The sequence below is a fragment of the Heterodontus francisci genome, chromosome 2 (assembly GCF_036365525.1).
Source record: "Heterodontus francisci isolate sHetFra1 chromosome 2, sHetFra1.hap1, whole genome shotgun sequence".
Taxonomy (NCBI): domain Eukaryota; kingdom Metazoa; phylum Chordata; class Chondrichthyes; order Heterodontiformes; family Heterodontidae; genus Heterodontus; species Heterodontus francisci.
Genome location: NC_090372.1, coordinates 175,188,201 through 175,211,033, shown reverse-complemented (window position 1 = coordinate 175,211,033; position 22,833 = coordinate 175,188,201). Strand labels below are relative to the sequence as shown.

Below are 22,833 nucleotides of genomic sequence, written 5' to 3'. Positions count from 1 at the left end.
TTGCCCAGTGGCGGGGGGGGGGGGGGGGTGGTGGGGGGGGGGGCGCTGCCACGGATCCTTGCTGCCATTTGGAAGATTGGGCTGGGCACTCTCAGCATCGGGATCCATAGCGGGCTGCTGCCGGAATGATTTTCCAGCACCCTCGCCATGGAGCCCGACGTCGGGAATTCAGTAAAATCCTGGCCTCTGTGTGTCTTTCTGTTCGGGTTTCACACTTCCTCTCTCTGTACACCTCTCACAGACTGTACACGTCTCACAGACTGTACACCTCTCACAGACTGTACACGTCTCACAGACTGCACACCTCTCGCAGACTGTACACGTCTCGCAGACTGTACACGTCTCACAGATTGTACATCTCTCACAGACTGTACACCTCTCACAGACTGTACACGTCTCACAGGCTGTACACATCTCACAGACTGTACACGTCTCATAGACTGTACACCTCTCACAGACTGTACACCTCTCACAGACTGTACACGTTTCACAGACTGTACACGTCTCACAGACTGTACACCTCTCACAGACTGTACACCTCTCACAGACTGTACACGTCTCATATACACCTCTCACAGACTGTACACCTCTCACAGACTGTACACCTCTCACAGACTTCCTTTCATTGCTTCCTATTTTCCTGTCTACAACTCCTTATTTCAGTCTTGCTCTTTCTGCGAGTCAGTTGTTCTGTCTGCATCCTCTCTTTTCTATATGCTTCTGACGTTACTGATTTACTGCATTTGTATCTTTGGCACTTTCTAAAGGTTAGAGCAGGCAGTGAGTTGTGCGACAAAACGTATCTAGTTTAAAGTGGGTGTCTTGGCTCTTTAGACAGAGTCCATCAGAATGTGTAGAAACGTGCATAGGTATAAGAGGCATTAATTTGGGACATCGTAAAGTTGTGAACGGCGCTACACTAACACAAGTTCTTTCTTTAGAATTTTACTGCAGCAAACTCTGTGGTGATGATGATCATTTAAAGGGAAATAATATAGCAAGAGAAGAGCTTTCCACAGAACCATAGAAAAATTACAGTACAGAAGGAGGCCATTCAGCCCATCGTAGCTGCGCCAGCTGAAAAAATTAGCCACCCAATCTAATCCCACCTTCCAGCACCTGGTCCGTAGCCTTGCAGGTTACAGCACTTCAGGTGCAGGTACCTTATAAATGAGTTGAGGGTTTCTGCCTCCACCATTGCTCCCGGCAGTGAATTCCAGACACCTACCACCCTCTGGGTGAAAGATTTTTTCCTCATGTTATCTCTAATCCTGCTACCAATCAGCTTAAATCTGTGCCCCCTAGTAATTGACCTCTCCCCTAGGAGAAACAGGTCCTCCCTGTCTACTCTATCTAGGCCCCTCATAATTTTGTATACCTCCATTAAGTCACCCCTCAGCCTCCTCTGATCTAAGGAAAACAACCCTAGCCTATCCAATCTTTCCTCATAGCTGCAACTTTCAAGCCCTGGCAACATTCTTGTAAATCTCCTCTGTACTCTCTCTGGAGCAATTACGTCCTTCCTGTAACGTGGTGACCAGAATTGTATGCAATAATCCATCTGTGACTTAACCAGCGTTTTATACAGTTCCAGCATTACATCCCTGCTTTTGAATTCTATACCTCGACCAATAAAAGAAAGCATTCCTTATGCCTTCTTCACCACTCTGTCTACCTGTCCTGCCACCTTCAGGGACCTGTGGACATGCAGTCCAGGGTCTCTCACTTCTGGTATTCCCTCGCTTTGTTTGCCCTCCCCAAATACATTACCTCACACTTCTCTGGATTTAATTCCATTTTCCACTTTTTTGCCCAGTCAACCAAACCATTGATATCATTCTGGAGTCTACAGCTATCCTCTTCACTGTCAACAACACGGCCAATTTTTGTGTCAACAGCAAATTTCCCAATCATGCCTCCCACATTTAAGTCCAAATCATTAATATATACCACAAACAGCAAGGGACCCAACACTGAGCCCTATGGAACGCCACTGGAAACCGCTTTACCTTCGCAAAAATATCAGTCGACTACTACCCTTTATTTCCCGTCACTGAGCCAATTTTGGATTCAACCTGCCACATTCCCCTGTATCCCCATGGGCTTTCATTCTACTGACCAGTCTACCTTGTCAAATGCCATACTAAAATCCATATAGACCATATCCACTGCACTACCCTCATCAATCCTCCTTGTTACTTCCTCAAAAAATGCAATCAAGTTAGTAAGACATGACCTTCCCTTCACAAATCCATGCTGACTATCCCTAATTAATCCATGCCTTTCTAAGTGGCAGTTTATCTTGCCCCTCAGAATTGATTCTAATAATTTGCTCACCACCGAGGTCAGACTGACTGGCCTATAATTATTTGGCCTATCACTTGCACCCTTTTTAAACAATGGTTTAATCCTCTGGCACCTCACCCGTATCCTGTGAGGATTTAAAGCATCCGTTATTTCCTCCCTGGCTTCCTTTCAAAGCAAAGCATTCCCTCACACCATTAATTTGGAAATATTTCACGTTTAAAATATTTCTGACCAATGAAGAGAAATGTTTTTACTACTAATAAAACACCCTCAAGGAGACCAGCTGCTTCTATTGTACAGAAGCAGAGATCTTTGAAACAAAAACAGAAAGTAAAAGCAAAATACTGCAGATACTGGAAATCTGAAATAAAAACAAGAAATGCTGGAAATACTCAGCAGTTCTGGCAGCATCTGTGGAGAGAGAAGCAGAGTTAACGGGCGGCACAGTGGCGCAGTGGTTAGCACCGCAGCCTCACAGCTCCAGGGACCCGGGTCGATTCCGGGTACTGCCTGTGTGGAGTTTGCAAGTTCTCCCTGTGTCTGCGTGGGTTTTCTCCGGGTGCTCCGGTTTCCTCCCACAAGCCAAAAGACTTGCAGGTTGATAGGTAAATTGGCCATTATAAATTGTCACTAGTATAGGTAGGTGGTAGGGAAATATAGGGACAGGTGGGGATGTTTGGTGGGAATATGGGATTAGTGTAGGATTAGTCTAAATGGGTGGTTGATGTTCGGCACAGACTCGGTGGGCCGAAGGGCCTGTTTCAGTGCTGTATCTCTAATCTAAAAAAAAAAGGTCTGTGACCCTTCCCCAGAACTACAGAATTGGAAATGGGTTCTAAAACCAGGTGACATGGTTAGAAAATTACAAGTTAGGAGTAAGAAGAGAAGTCATAAGTCATTTAAAAGTTAACCAAGCTACCTCTGCATTTTCACCTCAACCTTTACTACATATTGAACTTCATACATTTACCCAACAGCATTACTCAAAGATGCTCTTACCATTTACATCCGTAAAGCCGATCGAGAGTTTGAACTCCGAATCCTGATTGGATTTCGTAGATTCAGGTGGGATGGTATCCACCCCTAAACTCTGTAAAAAAGATTTGAGAAGTGAAATTTGTAACATTTTAAAATCTCAGGACAAAAGCAAATGATAAACAGAATGCAAAATTTTACAGTTGCTGGAATATTAAGGATGTGGTTGAAATGTAAGCTGCTTCAGGGATATATCTCTTTCTATGTTTGAACTGCTTGTGGGGGTGGGGGAGATGTTTCCTGCTTTTAGAAATCAGTGTGTTAATCTTGCCATTTCTTTTTCTTTTAAGAGTAACAAAGAGAAATATGAAGATTTCTGTTTTCCACTGGGTGAGCTTGTGCTGGGGGTTTTTGAGAACTGTACCAACAGAATTCAGTACTTGCTTGCAATTATGCTCATTTCATAACTTAATGGCCACTTTCCTAGGGGCTGATTCTGGTTTGCTGTGGTTATAGGATGGGCATTGCAACTGTGCAGCCTATCTGATGGCAGTAGCGAGTGACCCAATATAGCTTGGTGGTTGGGCTGTTGGCATGTGACTGGCAAGCTGCCAGTGCTGAAAGGGCACCACCAGTAGCAGAAGGCTGGCTCCGAGAGCATGGCTACCTGACCTGAACATGACGGGACCCGATGATATGTGTCAGGTTTGGGTTGGGTCGGGTCGCCCTTCTGGATCCGGCATTTGGGCTCGGATCAGGTCGGGCCGGGTCGGACACAATGACAGCCAGGACGTCAAGGCGGGAAACACTCCGCACTAGTCTTCAGTGAGCGATTTCATCCAAGGTAGAGCACAACCTCTTTATTATAATTAACTTTAGTCCGGTGGTCGGGTTGGGCGCGAGAAAAAATGAAAGAACTCGGGCCGGGTCGGATGGGTTCTGTCGGGCTCGGGTCGGGTTTCATTTGCAGACCCAAACAGGCCTTTGGCTCCTATTTCAAGCTGGCTGATGGTACAGATCTGGAGCAGGGGGCTAGGGGAGGGAGGCAATGGGGGTGAAAGGAGCACGCAGAGTCTGGAGGTGGACTGCTTCTCTTGGCCCCCAGAAAATAACATTTTTAAAAATGTGCCTTTTTTAGTGTTCTTTAAGGACTGGCCTAATCCCTGCCATTTAGTCCATGAAAATTGTGTTGCTTTTCTGCAATAGGCGTTGAACCCCAATGTTAATATTTAAATAGTGCTCCTGCCTGTTACAGCTGGAAGCACTGGTTGCCTATTTTGGGGCCTGCCCAAGGATCACATCGGGCGAGTCTCTTCCAAGTTGTCAGTGGTATGTGAGTCTCACATGCTGCTGCTGCCCCGTTTTCTCCAGAAAATGGTGGGATACAAGGTGTGGGGGGTATGGGGGGTATGGGGGGATGGTGGGGGGGTGTTGGCGCAGAAGATGAATTCAGCCCCTTGGTCATGTCACAAACAAGAATGTTATTACAACTCTGTAGCACATGAATCTATAGGAATATTAAGCACTGGATTTGTACAGTTTAACTCACTGACATTTTGATCAAATGATAACAGAACTAAAATTGTTGCTCTTGCACATGTCATCAACCTGAGTTTTGAAATCAGAAACAAAACACAAACTACAATTCAATTTGTGGAGCATCTACTTGCATAGTTTGAATTGCAAAGCACATTTAAATTAATTTCGTGGTTACTTCTGGCTGTCTTGTCTGTTTTTAAACAAACCCTTGAGGTTCTTGATATCCTGTAATAGAGAATGAAGCCGACATATGAGCAGCACAATGAAACTCTTCAACAGTTTACTGTTCATCTGCTTAAAATTCCAGCCAAACTTCATTCGGGGCACTTTCACAGATGGTGCAGTAAAGTGTTGAAAAACCCTGATGCACCCAACTGGTTAAAGTGCTGGGGCAGCACAATGCAATAGACTGTTTAAATGCCTGTTGGTTGTTGGTGGGATAGGTGTGTGGTTACTGATGGAGCCTGCAACTCTCAGGTGCCCCCCGTTCCACCAACAGTGCCGCTGAACCAATTTATGTTCCAATTGCAGCAAGCTCTACATTGAACAGATAGTTTTTAGCTGCTCAATCATCAAATTAACAGCTGAATGGGTGAGCTCATTCCGAGCTGGATCTTTTAACTACCCCCATTAGAAAACTGCTGCTTCTTTCTCTGAAGGCAGAGTAACCAAAACTTTAGCTGTTTCTAAGAGACAAATATTTACCCAACCCAACCGCCCTTTTTGTTTATCGGGGCAGCAACAGCTCATATTGTCTGACTCAACAGACTTCCCAAACTCAAGACCACCACAACCTTGAAGGGCAAGTGCTTGGGAACATCACCACCTGCAGGTTGCCCGTCCAGGCACACACAATCCTAACTTAGCGATATAATCACCGTTCCGAGAGAGACAGTGGGAAATGTCCCGACTCCAGAAAAGAATGCAAAATCTGCTTCGGCTGCAGTCGATGGGTGTCGAAGTCAAGGAGGATCTCCAAGAGGTGAAGAGCCCGCAGGCCTCGCTCTTTGCCACGGAGGCCTCCAAGATCATCTTCCAGTCCAGAGTCCGCTCCACTGAGCAGGATGAGACGTGCTCGCATTACTTCTTCCAAAAGGTACACACAGAGAGCTCTGTGATCAGCCGCTCAGTAACATCTTTGCAGTCCAACATACTAAAGATCAGCAAATCCTTTTATGCTGGGCTGTACGACATGAAGCCCACGGACAGCACGGCTTCCCAGTCCTTCCTGTCATCTATCATGAAGGTCTTAGATGACAGCATGAGGGAGAGACTGGACAAATCGCTAACTCTGGACGAGCTGACAAACGCTGTCAGGTCCTTTGAGACGAGTAGAACTCCTGGAAGTGACGGCTTACCGGTCGAGTTGTATTCGGCTCTGTGGGTCGGCCCAGACCTGCAAGAAGTATACGAGAGTATGCATCTGGCTGGCAGCATGTCAGAATCCATGAGGAAAGGCATCATCACCCTCATCTACAAGTGGAAGGGGAAGAGGAGGGAAATCAGAAATTGGCAGCCCATCTCACCGCTTAATGTTGACTACAAGATTCTGTCAAAAGTCATCGCCAGTCGGGTCAAGTCTGCTTTGGAGTTGGTGATTCACCCTGGCCAGACATGCACTGTATGCAGCAGGAAGATCTCTGATAGTCTCGCACTACTCAGGGATACAATCGCTTATGTACGGGACAGGAGGGTGGACACCTGCCTCATCAGCTTGGACCAGGAGAAGGTTTTTGACAGGATATTGAACACCTACATGATGGACGTGCTCTCCAAAATGGGGTTTGGGGAGGGAATCTGCAATTGGATCTAACTGCTCTACACAAACATCAGTAGTGCAGTCTCAATCAATGGGTGGGAATCAGAAAGTTTCCTGATCCAATCTGGAGTCAGACAGGGCTGACCTCTCTCCCCTGTCTTGTTTGTTTGCTGTATCAAACCCTTTGCTGAGTCCATTAGGAAGGATGCAGGCATAAGAAGGGTGACAATCCCAGGAAGTGGAGGCACTCAGGTTAAAACCTCCCAGTACATGGATGGCGTCGCCGTCTTCTGCTCAGACCTGCTGTCCATTCGCAGACTGATGAGCATCTGCGACCAGTTCGAACTGGCCTTGGGAGCCAAAGTCAACCACGGCAAGAATGAGGCCATCTTCTTTGGAAACTGGGCCAACTGATCCTTTGTCCCCTTCACCGTCCAGTCAGACTACCTGAAGGAGCTGGGGATATGGTTTGGAAGGGCGGGGACATGCGCCAAACCTGGAAGGAGCGAGTAGCCAGGGAACACCATAAACTGAGACTGTGGGAGGAGCAATCTCTCTCCATTGTGGGTAAGAGCCTGGTCATCAGGTGCGAGGCGCTCATGTTGTTGTTGCATGTGGCAGAAGTCTGGCCCTTGCCCCATTCCTGCGCCGTGGCGGTCACCTGAGCCATTTTCCGCTTTATCTGGAGATCTAAAATGGCCCGGGTCCGGAGGGACATGATGTTCAAACCTCTGGATAAGGGTGGGAAAAATGTACCCAACGTCGCCCTCATCCTGACGACCACTTTCGTGTGCGGCTGCATCAAGCTGTGCGTAGAGCCCCAGTACGCAAACACCAAGTGTCACTATGTGCTGAGGTTCTATCTGTCCCCGGTGTTACGAAGGATGGGCCTGGTCACATTGTCACGGAATGCTCCATCCAGTTGGAAGTTTCTGCGGGAAAACATCTTTGACCACCAATCCATCAGGCAGTGGTCTGCACGGAATGTCCTCAAGGCCCTATGGGAGAAGGAGATGGTGGATCCGGTCAGATGGTTCCCTGAACAGACTGCCAAGTCATTTGGCAGAATGCCTCATCACCAAAACTTTCAAACAAGCACCAAGATGTAGCTTGGCTGGTGGTGAGAAGGGCCCTCCCCGTCAGATCCTTCCTGCACGCCTGGAGTTTCGCTCCCTCGACACGCTGCCCTCGAAGTGGCTGTGGTGGGGAAGAGACAGTTGCCCACCTCCTTCTGGAATGTGTCTTTGCAAAGCAGGTGTGGAAAGAGATGCAGTGGTTTTTGCCGAGGTTCATCTCAAGCAGCTCTAACACAGGAGTCTGTGCTCTACGTGCTGTTCCCAGGGACGCACACCGAGATAAACATCAACTGCTGCCGGAGGACCATCAATTTGGTGAAAGACACTCTTTGGTCTGCCCGAAACTTGCTGGTCTTCCAGCACAAAGAGTTGTCCACGACCGAGTATTGCTGACTGGCACATTCCAAGGTCCAGGTCTACGTGCTGAGGGACGCACTAAAGCTTGGGGCAGCTGCTGCGAAGGCTCAATGGGGAAAGGCCACTGTGTAAGGTCCTCCCACCATAGTGAACTGAGGGGCTGGACCCATGGGAAACCCCTCGGGCTGTATACACCAAATATGGGTTTGCTGTAAAATGTACATAGCTCGTAAAATGGAATGGAAGGGTTGTGAGGCAACTCACTCCTGTATCGAAGAAAACTGATTTCTTTTGCATTTTTTGGAATGTCAACTCGATGCTGTTTTGACCTGTTTTGTAATGCATTTTTTACAGAATTTTATGAATAAAGTATATTTTTGGAAAAAAAAATCATCATCGTAGGATCAAAATCCTTGAACTCTCTAACCAGCAACACTGAGGGAGTACCTTCACCACATGAACTACAGTGGTTCAAGGAGGATGCACACCATGGTTTTCTTAAGTGCAGCTGAGGACGGGTAATAAATGCCAGCCTTGCTATTGACGGCTGTATCCTGAGAATTAATTTTAAAAATTTGTGCTGGTGGTAAGCAATTTTCTTTGCTGGTAGCAAGCACTCAGAAAGTTGCTCCAGAGACTGGTGCAGAGAAAAGCAAAAAAAACCCTAATGGTTTCAGTTGATCACCAGGTTTACTGCCATTTTAACTACACCTCTACGATCATTACTATTGAACAAAAGCAGAAAACATCACGGGAGTAGACATTCCCCAGAGTTCTCCTGAGCTCCTACCATATTGCTGGAATTGGTGGAAAGCCTACAGAAATGTTGTAAACCATCGTTTACGTCAATCCTCTGGTGTTTCTGCCAATCTTCCACTGAAGTTATGGCATTTATATTGTTCCATCAATTGCATCGATTTAGTGCATTGAACTGCAGGGCAATAGAGGTGAACCAAGTACCTCCTAAGCATCTATTGGCTGCTGCTGGGCTTGTGGAAGGAAATCAAATCTGAAGACTTGCATGTTTTAAGAATTTGTCTGCTGGCAATGTTTCCTTTGTCTGTCAGTGGAATGATTGGGGAGGGACAAAAAGAGCTGAATCTAAACCAGATACACAGAAGACTCAGTTACTGGCTGATTTGCCCAGCTTTTATTTTTCCTAAAGTGACATTCTGGAAAGGAACATGATGTTGGATATTAATGAGAGCAAGATTTAGACGCGTTGACTATATCTGTTTTATACCAGTCTGAAAAAATGGAAAATAATCCCACTAAGGAATATCAGGTCTGCAAAAGTAATTCAACCCCACATCAAACTCAGAATGTAGAATACCAAACAGCTGTCAGGGTAGAAACCTGCCAAAACTTGTACTAACAGCTTGGAACAACATTGAGAGAAGTTAGTATTTACTAGATGAAGGGCAGAGAAGCAATTTGTTTCACCAAATGTTCTTTTAAATCACTCACAGAAATGTGCGAGAAATTGTTTGCAAACCTTCCTGATATTGAGATCTAAATGTAAAATGGTGCAATGCAATCTTTTGGAAAACGTGCTTAGAAAATCTTTCTACTTCATGTTTTTGTTAAAATGACGAAGTAGTTATTTTATTTGAAGCAATGTAGAAAGAGAACATTTCGTATGTTTTTACTAATCTTTGAATCAACTGGCATATCATAATTGAATATATAAATGCAATTGTAATTACTTTTGAAAAAATAACCAGGTAACTGTATTACATATCTCTGATGTCACAGTGACAAAAGTGATGTGTAACTCTTCCATCTCGCTCCCTCCCCAATGCAAAAAGTAATCACTTACTGATGAAAAGAAGATCGCTTTACTAAAATCAGCCAACTCTGAGGCTAACGTGTAATCAGGGTGTATGGCTTATGATGCTTTCACTTTCAAACCAGAATGTAAACAGTCTAATAAAATGTTTTCTCTCCTCACCATCACAATCTTTCTGCCCCACTACTGTTGAGTTTGACCCTTTGGTTACCACATGTTGCTCATTTGAAAACACAACTAACCTGTGTCAGCAGGTCCATCTCTCCTAAGAGATCACTGAACATGGCATCTATGTCATCCGAGGCATTTCCTCTTCCGGACTCCATCTGTAAAGTTCCAAAATAGTCAATCAATACAGGAACTGATACATGATGTTCAAAGCCCTGCTAGGAAGTTAGCTGATTTTAGTCTCTTTGTATCAAGAATAAATATCAAATAGTGTAAACTAAACAGATGACTTTTCTTTAATTCCAATTTTTCTCTTGAAGGCGCTGACTCTTTCTGGGGTACAGTTCCACATGGACCAATAGCCCCTTGGTTACCTTGCCAAAGCAGCCATTTTTCATGTCAGATAGTGAGAAGGTTATTTGACCATAGAGAAGATATCACTGCAGAGTTTGATCCTGATTTCATCCAACGTGTCAACACACTCCAGCAGGAATCGTGGATAGTGGTCAGGAGTAGAAATCCTGACTAAATTTTCCTCTTCCTAGCCCAGGAATACTGGTGTCATTTAGCTCCCAAACTGCTATTCTGGCTGAGATCAGCTAACTGACTAATGGCCAGGGACTGATCTGGGAGTTTTCTGCTTGGTGTCATATCATATTGAGCTACTGCAGGAGCAGCTTCATGGTTGTGAATATGATGATTCAAAAATACGAATATGCAAAGCTATTTTTGATACAGTATAGGAAATTAACTAAAGAATTCTGTGACATGGATGTTTATTGTAAAATATTATGCACTAAGATTGACCACAGTTCATTACTTCATTAAAAAGAATGGTGTCATAAAACACTTCAGATAATTCAACTTATATATTCTGTTAATTGAATAACCTTCTGTAAAGTGAGGACTTCTACTGAGCTGTTATTATGTGTATCTTTAGCTCTCTAAAGGGAACAATTCCAGTTTCAAGTGTCATTTTTTTAAAGCATGATACCACAGAGGTAAATCAAAACGGTATAAAATAAAAACTGTTGATATGAAATCTTGATATGCTGCAGCAACAGAAGATTTCTTAATAATGATTTAGCCAACATGTTTTAAGCAATTAATGCTGTTCTGAGTATCGTCATTAACCATAGACATGGTGCATGTCTCAAGGGCAACTAGGGATGGGCAACAAATGCTGACCTCGCCAGCAATGCCCACATCCTATGTAAGAAGTGATGCAACACCGACAGTTCCCTTTAGCAAAGACAAGTACAGTATATTCACCACCCATCCCCCGCCAACAAATAAATTAGACTGCATTAAAATACAGAAGTATGCAACCAAATATAGTTGGAGGGAGTTTCTGTATACACTGAACATTTTTTATTACTTCAGAGGTTTCCTGACTCTGTGCTGTGTACTGTTGATTTCTTCATCTGCCCACTAGCTTGGACCTTTCCCAGTTTTATCAGATCAAAATGTCTCAAATGAATCAGGCTGCTAAATCACTTGATGACAAGTAGGTATTGAATATCATTTATAGAAATATGCGATCGGGTTCAAGGCTGCAATCGAACTTCATAAATCAAATTAAGTTTAAAAAAACCCTCAATTTTGTTTCTGTGACATGGGGTTTAACTTTGACCTGAGGGTGAAGGTCACGGCAGCGACACCGTGGGTGCCGTTTCCGTTTTCTCCTTAAGTGGCTGGTCGCGCACGATCTTGAGATGGTCGGCCAATTAAGGAAGGCGAGGCTGAAGTCCCAAACCAACCAAGGAGCTCACTGGAATGGTACAGCAAAAATGGCAGAAGGAAGACAAAGGGTGGCCCCATGGTTCAGCGATGCCTCCCTGCCGATTCTCCTTCAGACTGCATGGGCAATGCTTTCCTCTTCCCAAGGGACAGGAGGAGGAGAGTCCCTGCCTGACTAAGCAAGCCTGGACGGGGATTGCAGAGGAGGTCAGCAGCCCCCTGAACCAGGATCCGGTGATGCATGCATGTCATTCAGTCTGCCAAGATGAGTACTCCATACTTCCTTTCCTTTGGGGCTTGTATTGTGGTAATGTGAGAGGGAGTGACCACTCAGTCGGGGGCACGGAGGTGAGGCAGCAGCAGATCCTGTCAGAGGCATGGCTGCATTTCCGTGAGAGGTGCCCATCTGTCTTTGGTGATCCCCCACAAAGTTCCTCGAGAGTAGCTGTATGCAGGTGGCATTCGTGTGCCCCCATCATGCACCACTGGGCCCCCCACCAGCATCGGTATTATGCTTGCCTCTGTGGAGAAACTGACAGCCTTCCTGCTTGTGCTTGCAGGAAAAGATGGCACCCAACACTAAAGAGAGGGCCAAGACCAATGGAGGGATGCTGTACCTCCACATCCTCACCCCCATGGAAGAGGAGGCCTTGGAGTTGGCAGAGCACCAAGGCAGCCATGCAATTGCTGATGGCGAGACGAGAGTGCCAACCCAAGAGGGCGAGAGAACGAGTGCAGGTGCGCAAGGATATATCTAGCACACACAAGGCACAGTACTCATGTGACTAATGCAGGACACATGGCGATCCACAGCAGGAATGGTTTGGATGAGGAAATGGGAAGCTCTTAATGTTTAGGTTCCCACATGCAGGTCTGGGTCAAGCCAAAGTACAAACAGCTCAAGAGACTGAGGACCAGCCGGTCACCTCTGAGGAGGAACAGGGATCCCTCAGAGGGTGCATTGTCACATCATTCACCTCACCTTCCACCAGCACAGAAACTCTTACGTCGGTGGATATGAATTTGCGATTAGATTCAGCGTCACATGCTGGTGAGCACAGCACAAACACACCCGAGCAGCTTACAGAGGCTGTGATAGCCAAGGCCACTGACAGTCAGAGGACTGTGGGAGACCAGGCCCATGCCGAGCCCCAGGCTGATGACGTGCCTTTGGAGTTGGCAGCAACATGGCAACTGCTGCTGCTGCAGCAGCAGTGAGAGGTAATGGTGGAGCGTCCAGAGGCTATATGCAGCTATGAACAGATGATGGAGGAGTCCATCCAAGTCATGAGTGCTGCCATGTCTCTGTTGGTTGCCTGCTTGGTTTCCTCCATCGAGAGATTGGTGACCCTCATGGAGAGCCAGCTCCAACCATCCACACATGCTGGGTATGCGCGCAGATCTGCATGCCATCGCCTTGTCCTTGAGCTCAATGCATTGGTGGTAAGGTGAAAGGAGCATGAGACACCTGGATTCTTCACCAGCTCCTTCTCAGGTCAGCAGCAAGGTACAAGTGTGCCTTGCAAGGGAGGAGGAGCAGACGTTTCTGGGGGCTCCTCTCAGGGCGCTCCTGGGTGCCAGTGACACCATCGCCTCAAGAAGCTGTGCTGATGAGGGTCCTGTACCTGGGCAGGAGCCCCTCAACATGCCGGGATCCTCCAGGCCTCGGGCAGCCAGGGGATGGCTACCAAGCCACAGGGCAGTATGATCAGCAGCCTGCCTCCACCGCAGGCACAGGGGTAGCATCTTGGAGCAGTCGGAAGAGAGGGAAGAAGGCATCTCGCTGTACATGGGGTTTTCGGGTAATTCAATCTGTAGATGTTAAGTCTCGTTTCTGTTGTTTGCCTCACTAAATCTTTCACTCACTGTTGATGCCTCTCATTCTAATTCTTGCTGCCCAGTGAGATCTCATTTACACCCTTGCTCCCTCAATGGGCTTGAAGCGGTAGACTAAGGCACGTCCATTCAGCTCCTCAGTCATGCCACTGTGCACTGTGCACCTGGGCGATGGAGGGCAAAATGAAGTGGGCGACAGCAGGACTAATTAAAGGATAAGTCTTTATTGGCACTTTCTGAGAGGGCACAGAGTCACAGGAAACACCTATGTATTAGGATGTCCCGAGCCTCCCTTGCGTGTATCTCATTGTGCCTTGCCTGTGGTCCAAAGGGTTCCTCATCTTACATCACCTGGTCAGCTGGCTCCTCCACATCCTCATCATCGGAGGTGGTTTCATGATCAGCTAAGTCCTTATTGTTCAATGCTGCTCCCTTCTGAAGTGCCAGTTTGTACAGTGCACAGCGCACCACCATGATATGCGACACCCTTGATGGGCCATATTGAAGGGTTCCACTGGATCGGTCCAGGCACCTGAAACACATCTTCAGAAGGCCAATGGCCTGCTCGATGGTCGCTCAGGTTGACCCGTGGCAGGTGCTATACCTCTCCTCTACATCTGTGTATGGGCTCCTCACAGGCGTGAGTAGCCATGTCTTTAGTGGGCAACCCTTGACTCCAAGAATTCATCCTTGAAGGTGCATGGAGGGCCAGAAAAGATGTGGCATCTGGGACTGCTGAGGTATATAGGTGTTGTGGCTGCTTCCTGGGAACTGTGCATGCACCCGAATGATGCACTTTTTGTGGTTGCAGACCTGTTGAACACTGATGGAATGGAAGCCCTTCCTTTTGATGAAGACCACTGGCTGGTTTGTAGGAGCCTTGATGGCCACATGCATGCAGTCGATGACACCTTGCACTTGGGATGGCCCATCCAGCGATGGCCCCGAAGCCGGTGGACCTCTCCACTTGACTTTCTGGATCGGTGCAGCATTGCTTGAACATGGCATTGATCAACCCCTTTATGCACCGATGGGCTGCAGGCTGGAAGATCCCACACATGTCTCCAGTGGATTCCTGGAACAAGCTGGAGGTGCAGAAGTTGAGAGCCACAGTGATCTTCAGGGCCACTGGCATTAGGTGGTCACCAACCCACACAGATCTCTGCATCATGCTGCAAGATGAGCTGAGATCAGTGAAGGCCTCCCTGGATAGCTGCAGTCTCCACTGACACTGCCACTCAGACATTTGGAGAAGGTTCAGCCTCGGGTGATACACTCTCTCCCGGGGATAGGCTCTTCTACAGGCACCCAGTGTTGGTGTGCCCCTCTGTCCCCTTCTGCCTTGTGCCCACCCTAAGGCTGGACCTCTTGATGATCGTGCCCTGCCTGTGCCTGGACCTCTCTTCTTCTGAGCTGCCCCTCCTCCTCAACAGGGGCCATGAGGCCTGGGTGGATGAGGCCCATGGCATGTCTCTCTCTGACTCCATGCCGTCTACCAGGATGGCCCCCCACACCTTCACAAACCTGTCCCTGAGACCTCTCCTTGGGGCAAGTGCCACAGCTCCTATATGACCCTGACCACGTGCCCCCACAGTCCTGGCACCTTTCCCCCCCTTCTGCCAATGTCTAGCAGGTCCTTGTGTGCACCACCCTTCCTGCCACCACATGCTGTCTCTGCTGATGGCTTTGTCAGAGAGTCAGCACTTGTCCCCTGCTTCTTTGCCACCATGTTCCACCAGGCAGGACTCCAAAGCCCCATGGTCCTTGTGTGCCATTGATAAAATTAAAAATGCGCCATAAAATTGGAGTTAATTGGCCTCAATTGGTGTCCCACCGCCTTGATGTTAGAAGTCCGCCCTACAAGGTTCCTGCTGCTGGTAAAATCTGGAAGCAACTTCAAGACACTGGACTTCCAGCCAAATGCAGTTTCCTCCCGTTTTATTGCCTCACTCACTCTAAACCGCCCAGTAAAATTCCAGCTATATTGTCGCCTCAACCTCAAAATCGGATTGTAATACACTCCAAGGCCCCTTTTTAAACACAGGTACATTTGTATTTAGCGCAATTACAGTGGTTATTCTCAGGACCTTTGTTGACCCCAAAGTCATGTGAAACCATCTAATGTACCTCTGGTTTCCAAACTACCCACTTAAATGGCTGGATTTTACCATGGGCTTCAGGATCCTGATGTTGGGACCAAATGGGAGTCCCAAGCCCGCCCTTGCCAGCTGCGCACCCTCCGGCACAATCTTCCCAGAGGCAGCCTCCTTATTGGCTGCCTACATGCTCACTGTCCTATTAAGGACACCAGTTGGGCTCTCAATGCTGTCGACCAATCAGAGAGCTGGCAATTCTATAACCTCGGCAACCCCACTGCGAGAGGTGGGCACTGCTGAGACAGGTCGGGACCGTGAGGGCGCCTCAACATGGAGGTGCCCTCAGAGGTGTGTATTTAAAGTAAAAATTATTATGGACGAAGCCGTTAGGCTCCTCAAAACGGAGAGGAAACCCCTATTATTCGGGCGGCGGGTGTGGCTTTGCCTGCCCGCAGCCCTCGCTTTGGGGCACAGAGCCTCTGGTGCTGATGACCACTCCCTGGTCTGCTGCAAGGAGGCCGCCTCCACTGAAAACTTTCAAAACCTGTTGTATTCATGTAGTTTTCAGCATAAATTCTGTGGCTCAAAGAAGCTGTCAAACATCCCTTGCAACTGTTGTTACCTTTATCTACGTGGTTCTGATAGGTACTGGTGTCACACAGGAAAGAAAATGAGAAAGGAGAAAGTGTAAGGCAATTAACCTCGCTATTATTTTTAGAAAAGTTTACAAAAATATTCTCGACATTCGGCATCAAGGGGAAGTTGGAAAAGCAAACAGTTCACCATTCTCTAACTGTGATCCTAATCAGCCAGGGGTCTATGCATACCATTATGCAAATAAAAGCAGTAAACAATGCTAGAAAAAGAATCTCACCTTCAAATGCAATTCAATAACAACACGTAGTTAGGTCAACAGAATTAATAATGAGACAATGGTCTCATTAATAAAGACAGGAGGACGGTTTGAGATAACAGCAAATGAATGCACACTTCTTCTTTACACTGCGCAACCTTATTGAGCAACTTGCATTTTTGTTGAAGCTACTGTACTTTCTCTGGTACATTTTGAACAAGCCAGGGCATGGAGAATGAATGAAATTCAGCCAGCATTACCTAAAGCACTGCAGTATGCCGATGGGCAAACAGCAAGCATACCTTACATGCAGAGGATATAAATTAAATAATGGATGTTTCGGTTCAGTTTAGTTTTGTTTGGACCACGTTCCTCATCCATACATGTTACTGCAGGCGGGGCCTTGGCTTGTTTGTATTAACCTTGACATTTAAATACAATAATAAAAAACAGGAAATGGGAGAACTACTGAAGTCATGTAACAAAGCGCGTGCACAAACTTTGAATTAGATTTGTACAGATTAAGGAATCAAAGGTTCTGCAAGGATATTGTAAAATAATTATTCAGGTCTGCTTTGAATTAATCACCTCCATTTTAGTTACCGCTCCTTTCCTGCCCCAAACTGACTGACTCAAATTTTGAATTGCAAGCTCACGCACTCCAAACTGGCAGGGTCCTCTTTAACATGCAGGTCGAACTCCGATGACATAGTTGAGTCCTAATCTAACATTTTAACCTGAGGCTAGAGCGGGAGAACAGTGGTGGTTTCCCTACCAGGCCTAACCTGCCAGGAACAGCAAACAGGGCTACATGAGGTCCCTTGTGGGCCAAGAAGAGGCTCCTCCGTAATATGCAAGGAATCTGGGGCCCCCCATGCTTTGAATCCTGCACCCCCCCCGCCAACAATGGAGATTCACCTCCCAGAACATGCCAATGGACTTTTCTTGTGCCAGAGTTCATTCCCCCAGGTCTCTGGTGGAGGTATCCTGCCACTCATGATTTCACTTCTGCTGGTAGTGATTTCTGCCAGATTCAGGCAGCAGTCTGACCTTACACATATAAATGAGGCCTGGGATTTAAAATCTCTCCAGGCTTCATATGCAAACTTATCATTCGCCCTGACCCCAGTCACAAGGAGCGAGTTAAAACCCGGGCTGCAATGTGTGAGATGAAATCACTCTATCGGTTGTCAATTGATCCAATTATATCAATTAAATTTGACTTGACTACATCAACCTTTACTGTGCCTCATTTTCTTCTGTCAATTGCTTACAATTGCCAAATTATCCTAGAGGATAAAGACAACCCTAGGGTTACCTTTTCCATAACCTCCTTAAACTCCCTTCCCATGTCTCCGTGCTCACCTCGTTTCAAAAGCAAGAAAATCAAAGAATTTTTTGTCTCTAAGATTGAGACCATCTCTGCAACTGCTTCTGTTACTTTTCCTCTCTCTTTCCTTAATTCTCGACATCCTCCTAGTGCAATTTGATTCCTCATAATCCAACTACATTCCTGACCCTTACTCTAAAAGCATCTTTAACCTATCAATCCTCTTGAACTATTGTCCATCTCTGAGCTCGCTTTTCCATGGTGGTTCTAATCCTACTTATCTGGATATATCCGGTGTATCTTTTCTCTTCCCTCTTCTGTAAAGTCATCACAGAATTTGACCTCTTTGTCAAAATCTGCCTCTCAATGACTCAGAGCAGTGTTGACTTTGGCAAAGTCGGTACTGAAAATCACCAGCAGGATGTTCCTGGCACTTATGTTGGATTCAATGCCTGTGGGTTTCTGGCTGTATAGCTGCTGTACAGCTTGTACAACTGAAGAGGGTTACCTCTCAGTAATCTAAACAAAGTGGTTAAATTCCTTTTGTGATTTTAGTATTCAGTCAAGATGGCAAGTCACTACATATTAAAGCTGGTGGTCCCAACCAAACAAAGAAGTATTCAAGTGTCCTTGAGCCTTTGATTAAGAACTGGGAACTGACAATCTTGTAACTGAAGATATTGTATAATGAGTCATCATGACTCTGTTATCAGTACAGCATGTTATCTTGACAAAATTTGTACAGTTGACACTTACAACATTTCTTGTTCCAATTCTTTTCCTCACCTATTTGCTGCTGTTTGGTGACATCATTCTCAGGCAATGAAATCAGCTTCCACATGTATGCTGATGATACCTACTCTACTTCTCGATTATCTCACCTGACCCACAAAAACACCTCAGCTTTCAGAATGCCTGTGTGACATTGAATCTTGGACGACTTCAAACTTTCTTTAGCTGAGCATTAGGAATATTAATTGTACAGTAATTGAGTATTCAGTTGGATTCAGGTGGTGGGCATTAACTGGGGATTCACTTTTTTTATTTTTATTTATTTATTTTATTTAGAGATACAGCACTGAAACAGGCCCTTCGGCCCACCAAGTCTGTGCCGACCAGCAACCCCCCATTTATACTAATCCTATACTATTCCCATATTCCCTATCATCTCCCTACACTAGGGGCAATTTACAACGGCCAATTTACCTATCACCTGCAAGTCTTTTGGATGTGGGAGGAAACCGGAGCACCCGGCAAAAACCCACGCAGACACAGGGAGAACTTGCAAACTCCACACAGGCAGTACCCAGAATCGAACCCGGGTCCCTGGAGCTGTGGGGCTGCGGTGCTAACCACTTGTGCTCCTATGTATAGGAGCAGACTGAAACTGTGGTGGTTGGATTTAGAGGTGATATTTATAATATGTATCTCTAGAAATAAAAGCTTATCAAGTGTGGAAAGATTGGGCTCCAATTTTATCCTTCACTGCCTGGCTTTCTGGAATAGAATGAGGAAGACCAACCGATGGTTTATAGTCCTCATGACAAAGTTCCCTTGACACTGACCTATCTCCTCTCAGACCTTTCATTCAAGGTCAACAGGATCCTAAGTTAAGCTTCAAATCACATATTCTCTCCATCACCAATAAGCTTGATTTCCACTTCTAAAACTGTCACCAGACCACAGCATTCACTCCTGTCAAAACAGGAGAGAAACCTTTTTAATGTTTATCAGCTCTGGAGTCTGGAATACCTCACCTTGGTGGAGTTCATAGAACATAGAACATAGAACATAGAACAGTACAGCACAGTACAGGCCCTTTGGCCCATGATGTTGTGCCGAACCTTTAACCTACTCTAAGATCAAACTAACGACCTACCCTTCATTCTACTATCATCCATGTACCTATCCAAGAGTCGCTTAAATGCCCCTAATGTATCTGCTTCTACTACCACCGCTGGCAGCGCATTCCATGCACCCACCACTCTCTGTGTAAAGAACTTACCTCTGACATCTCCCCGAAACCTTCCTCCAATCACCTTAAAAGTATGCCCCCTGGTGATAGCCCTTTCCACCCTGGGAAAAAGTCTCTGGCTATCCACTCTATCTATGCCTCTCATCATCTTGTAACCCTCTATCAAGTCACCTCTCATCCTTCTTCGCTCCAATGAGAAAAGCCCTAGCTCCCTCAATCTTTCTTCGTAAGACATGACCTCCAGTCCAGGCAGCATCCTAGTAAATCTCCTCTGCACCCTCTCTAAAGCTTCCACATCCTTCCTATAATGAGGCGACCAGAACTGAACGCAATATTCCAAGTGTGGTCAAACCAGGGCCTTATAGAGCTGCAGCATAACCTCGCGGCTCTTAAACTCAATCCCCCTGTTAATGAAAGCCAACACACCATACGCCTTCTTAACAACCCTATCAACTTGGGTGGCAACTTTGAGTGATCTATGGACATGGACCCCAAGATCCCTCTGTTCCTCCACACTACCAAGAATCCTGTTTTTAAGCCTGTATTCTGCATTCAAATTCGACCTTCCAAAATGAATCACTTCACACTTTTCCAGGTTGAACTCCATCTGCCACTTCTCAGCCCAGCTCTGCATCCTGTCAATGTCCCGTTGCAACCTACAACAGCCTTCCACACTATCCACAACTCCATCAACCTTCGTGTCATCGGCAAACTTGCTAACCCAGCCTTCCACTTCCTCATCCAAGTCATTCATAAAAATCACAAAGAGCAGAGGCCCCAGAACAGATCCTTGTGGAACACCACTGGTCACCGAGCTCCATGCTGAATACTTTCCATCTACTACCACCCTCTGTCTTCTATGGGCCAGCCAATTTTGTATCCAGACAGCCAACTTTCCCTGTATCCCATGCCTCCTTACTTGAATGAGCCTACCATGGGGAACCTTATCAAACGCCTTGCTAAAATCCACATACACCACATCCACTGCTCTTCCTTCATCAATGTGTTTTGTCACATTTTCAAAGAATTCAATAAGGCTTGTGAGGCATGACCTGCCCCTCACAAAGCCATGCTGACTGTCTCTAATCAAACCATGCTTTTCCAAATAATCATAAATCCTGTCTCTCAGAATCCTCTCCAATAATTTGCCCACTACCGATGTAAGACTGACTGGTCTATAATTCCCAGGGTTATCCCTATTCCCTTTCTTGAACAAGGGAACAACATTTGCCACCCTCCAATCATCCGGTACTACTCCAGTGGACAGTGAAGACGCAAAGATCATCGCCAAAGGCGCAGCAATCTCTTCCCTCGCTTCCAGTAATATCTTTGGGTATATCCCGTCTGGCCCCGGGGACTTATCTGTCCTCATATCATTCAAAATTTCCAGCACATCCTCCCTCTTAACCTCAACGTGTTCGAGCATATTAGCCTGTTCCACGCTGTCCTCACAAACGACCAGGTCCCTCTCACTAGTGAATACTGAAGCAAAGTATTCATTTAGGACCTCCCCTACCTCCTCCGACTCCAGGCACGTTCCCTCCACGAACCCTGATCGGCCCTACCCTCACTCTGGCCATCCTCTTGTTCCTCACATAAGTGTAGAACACCTTGGGATTTTCCTTAATCCTACCCGCCAAGACTTTTTCATGTCCCCTTCTAGCTCTCCTAAGTCCATTCTTCAGTTCCTTCCTGGCTACCTTGTAACCCTCTAGAGCCCTGTCTGATCCTTGCTTCCTCAACCTTAAGTAAGCTTCCTTCTTCCTCTTGACTAGCTGTTCCACATCTCTTGTCATCCAAGGTTCCTTCACCCTACCATCCCTTCCCTGTCTACTCGGGACATACCTATCCAGCAGTCGCAGCAAGTGCTCCCTAAACAACCTCCACATTTCTGTCGTGCATTTCCCTGAGAACATCTGTTCCCAATTTATGCTCCCCAGTTCCTGCCTAATAGCATTGTAATTCCCCCTCCCCCAATTAAATATTTTCCCATCCCGTCTGCTCCTGTCCCTCTCCATGACTATAGTAAAGGTCAGGGAGTTGTGATCACTATCACCAAAATGCTCTCCCACCGAAAGATCTGCTACCTGGCCTGGTTCGTTGCCAAGCACCAAGTCCAACATAGTCTCCCCTCTAGTCGGCCTATCTACATATTGAGTCAGGAAACCTTCCTGGACACACCTGACAAAAACTGCTCCATCCAAACTATTTGCACTAAGGAGGTTCCAATCAATATTAGGGAAGTTGAAGTCACCCATGACCACAACCCTGTTACTTCTGCACCTTTCCAAAATCTGCCTCCCAATCTGTTCCTCCATGTCTCTGTTGCTATTGGGGGGTCTATAGAAAACTCCCAACAAAGTGACTGCTCCTTTCCTGTTTCTGACTTCCACCCATAATGACTCAGTAGACAAACCCTCCTCGACGACCTCCCTTTCTGCAGCTGTGATACTATCCCTGATTAACAATGCCACTCCCCCACCTCTTTTACCTCCCTCCCTATTCCTTTTGAAACATCTAAACCCCGGAACATCCAACATCCATTCCTGCCCCTGTGAAATCCACGTCTCCGTAATGGCCACAACATCGTAGCTCCAAGTACTGATCCATGCTCTAAGTTCATCACCCTTATTCCTGACACTTCTTGCATTAAAATAGACACACTTCAACCCATCATACTGGCTGCAACTTTGTCGTGTCAATTGTCTAACCTTCCTCACAGACTTTCTGCACTCAGTATCTGCCTGTTCAACAGCTACCCCATCCACTGATCCATGGCTCCGGTTCCCATCCCCCTGCCAAACTAGCTTAAACCCTCCTGAAGAGCTCTAGCAAACCTCCCGCCCAGGATATTGGTGCCCCTCCAGTTCAGATGCAACCCGTCCTTCTTGTACAGGTCCCACCTTCCCCAGAAGGTATCCCAATGATCCACATATCTGAATCCCTCCCTCCTACACCAGTTCTGTAGCCACGTGTTCAGCTGCACTCGCTCCCTGTTTCTAGCCTCACTAGCACGTGGCACCGGTAACAATC

General features: G+C 46.5%; 1 protein-coding gene across 2 annotated transcripts in view; it reads right to left on the bottom strand.

Moving 5' to 3' along the window:
• The window catches only part of apbb1ip (amyloid beta (A4) precursor protein-binding, family B, member 1 interacting protein), a 156,288-nt gene that overhangs the window by 79,111 nt on the left and 54,344 nt on the right, over positions 1–22,833 (bottom strand). For both annotated transcript variants that reach the window (XM_068013909.1, XM_068013912.1), the window contains exons 2-3: positions 10,045–10,128; positions 3,307–3,397 (exon numbers count right to left, since the gene is read on the bottom strand). In XM_068013909.1, coding sequence (XP_067870010.1) covers positions 3,307–3,397; positions 10,045–10,128 — 175 coding nt within the window. The remainder of the gene's footprint in view (positions 1–3,306; positions 3,398–10,044; positions 10,129–22,833) is intronic.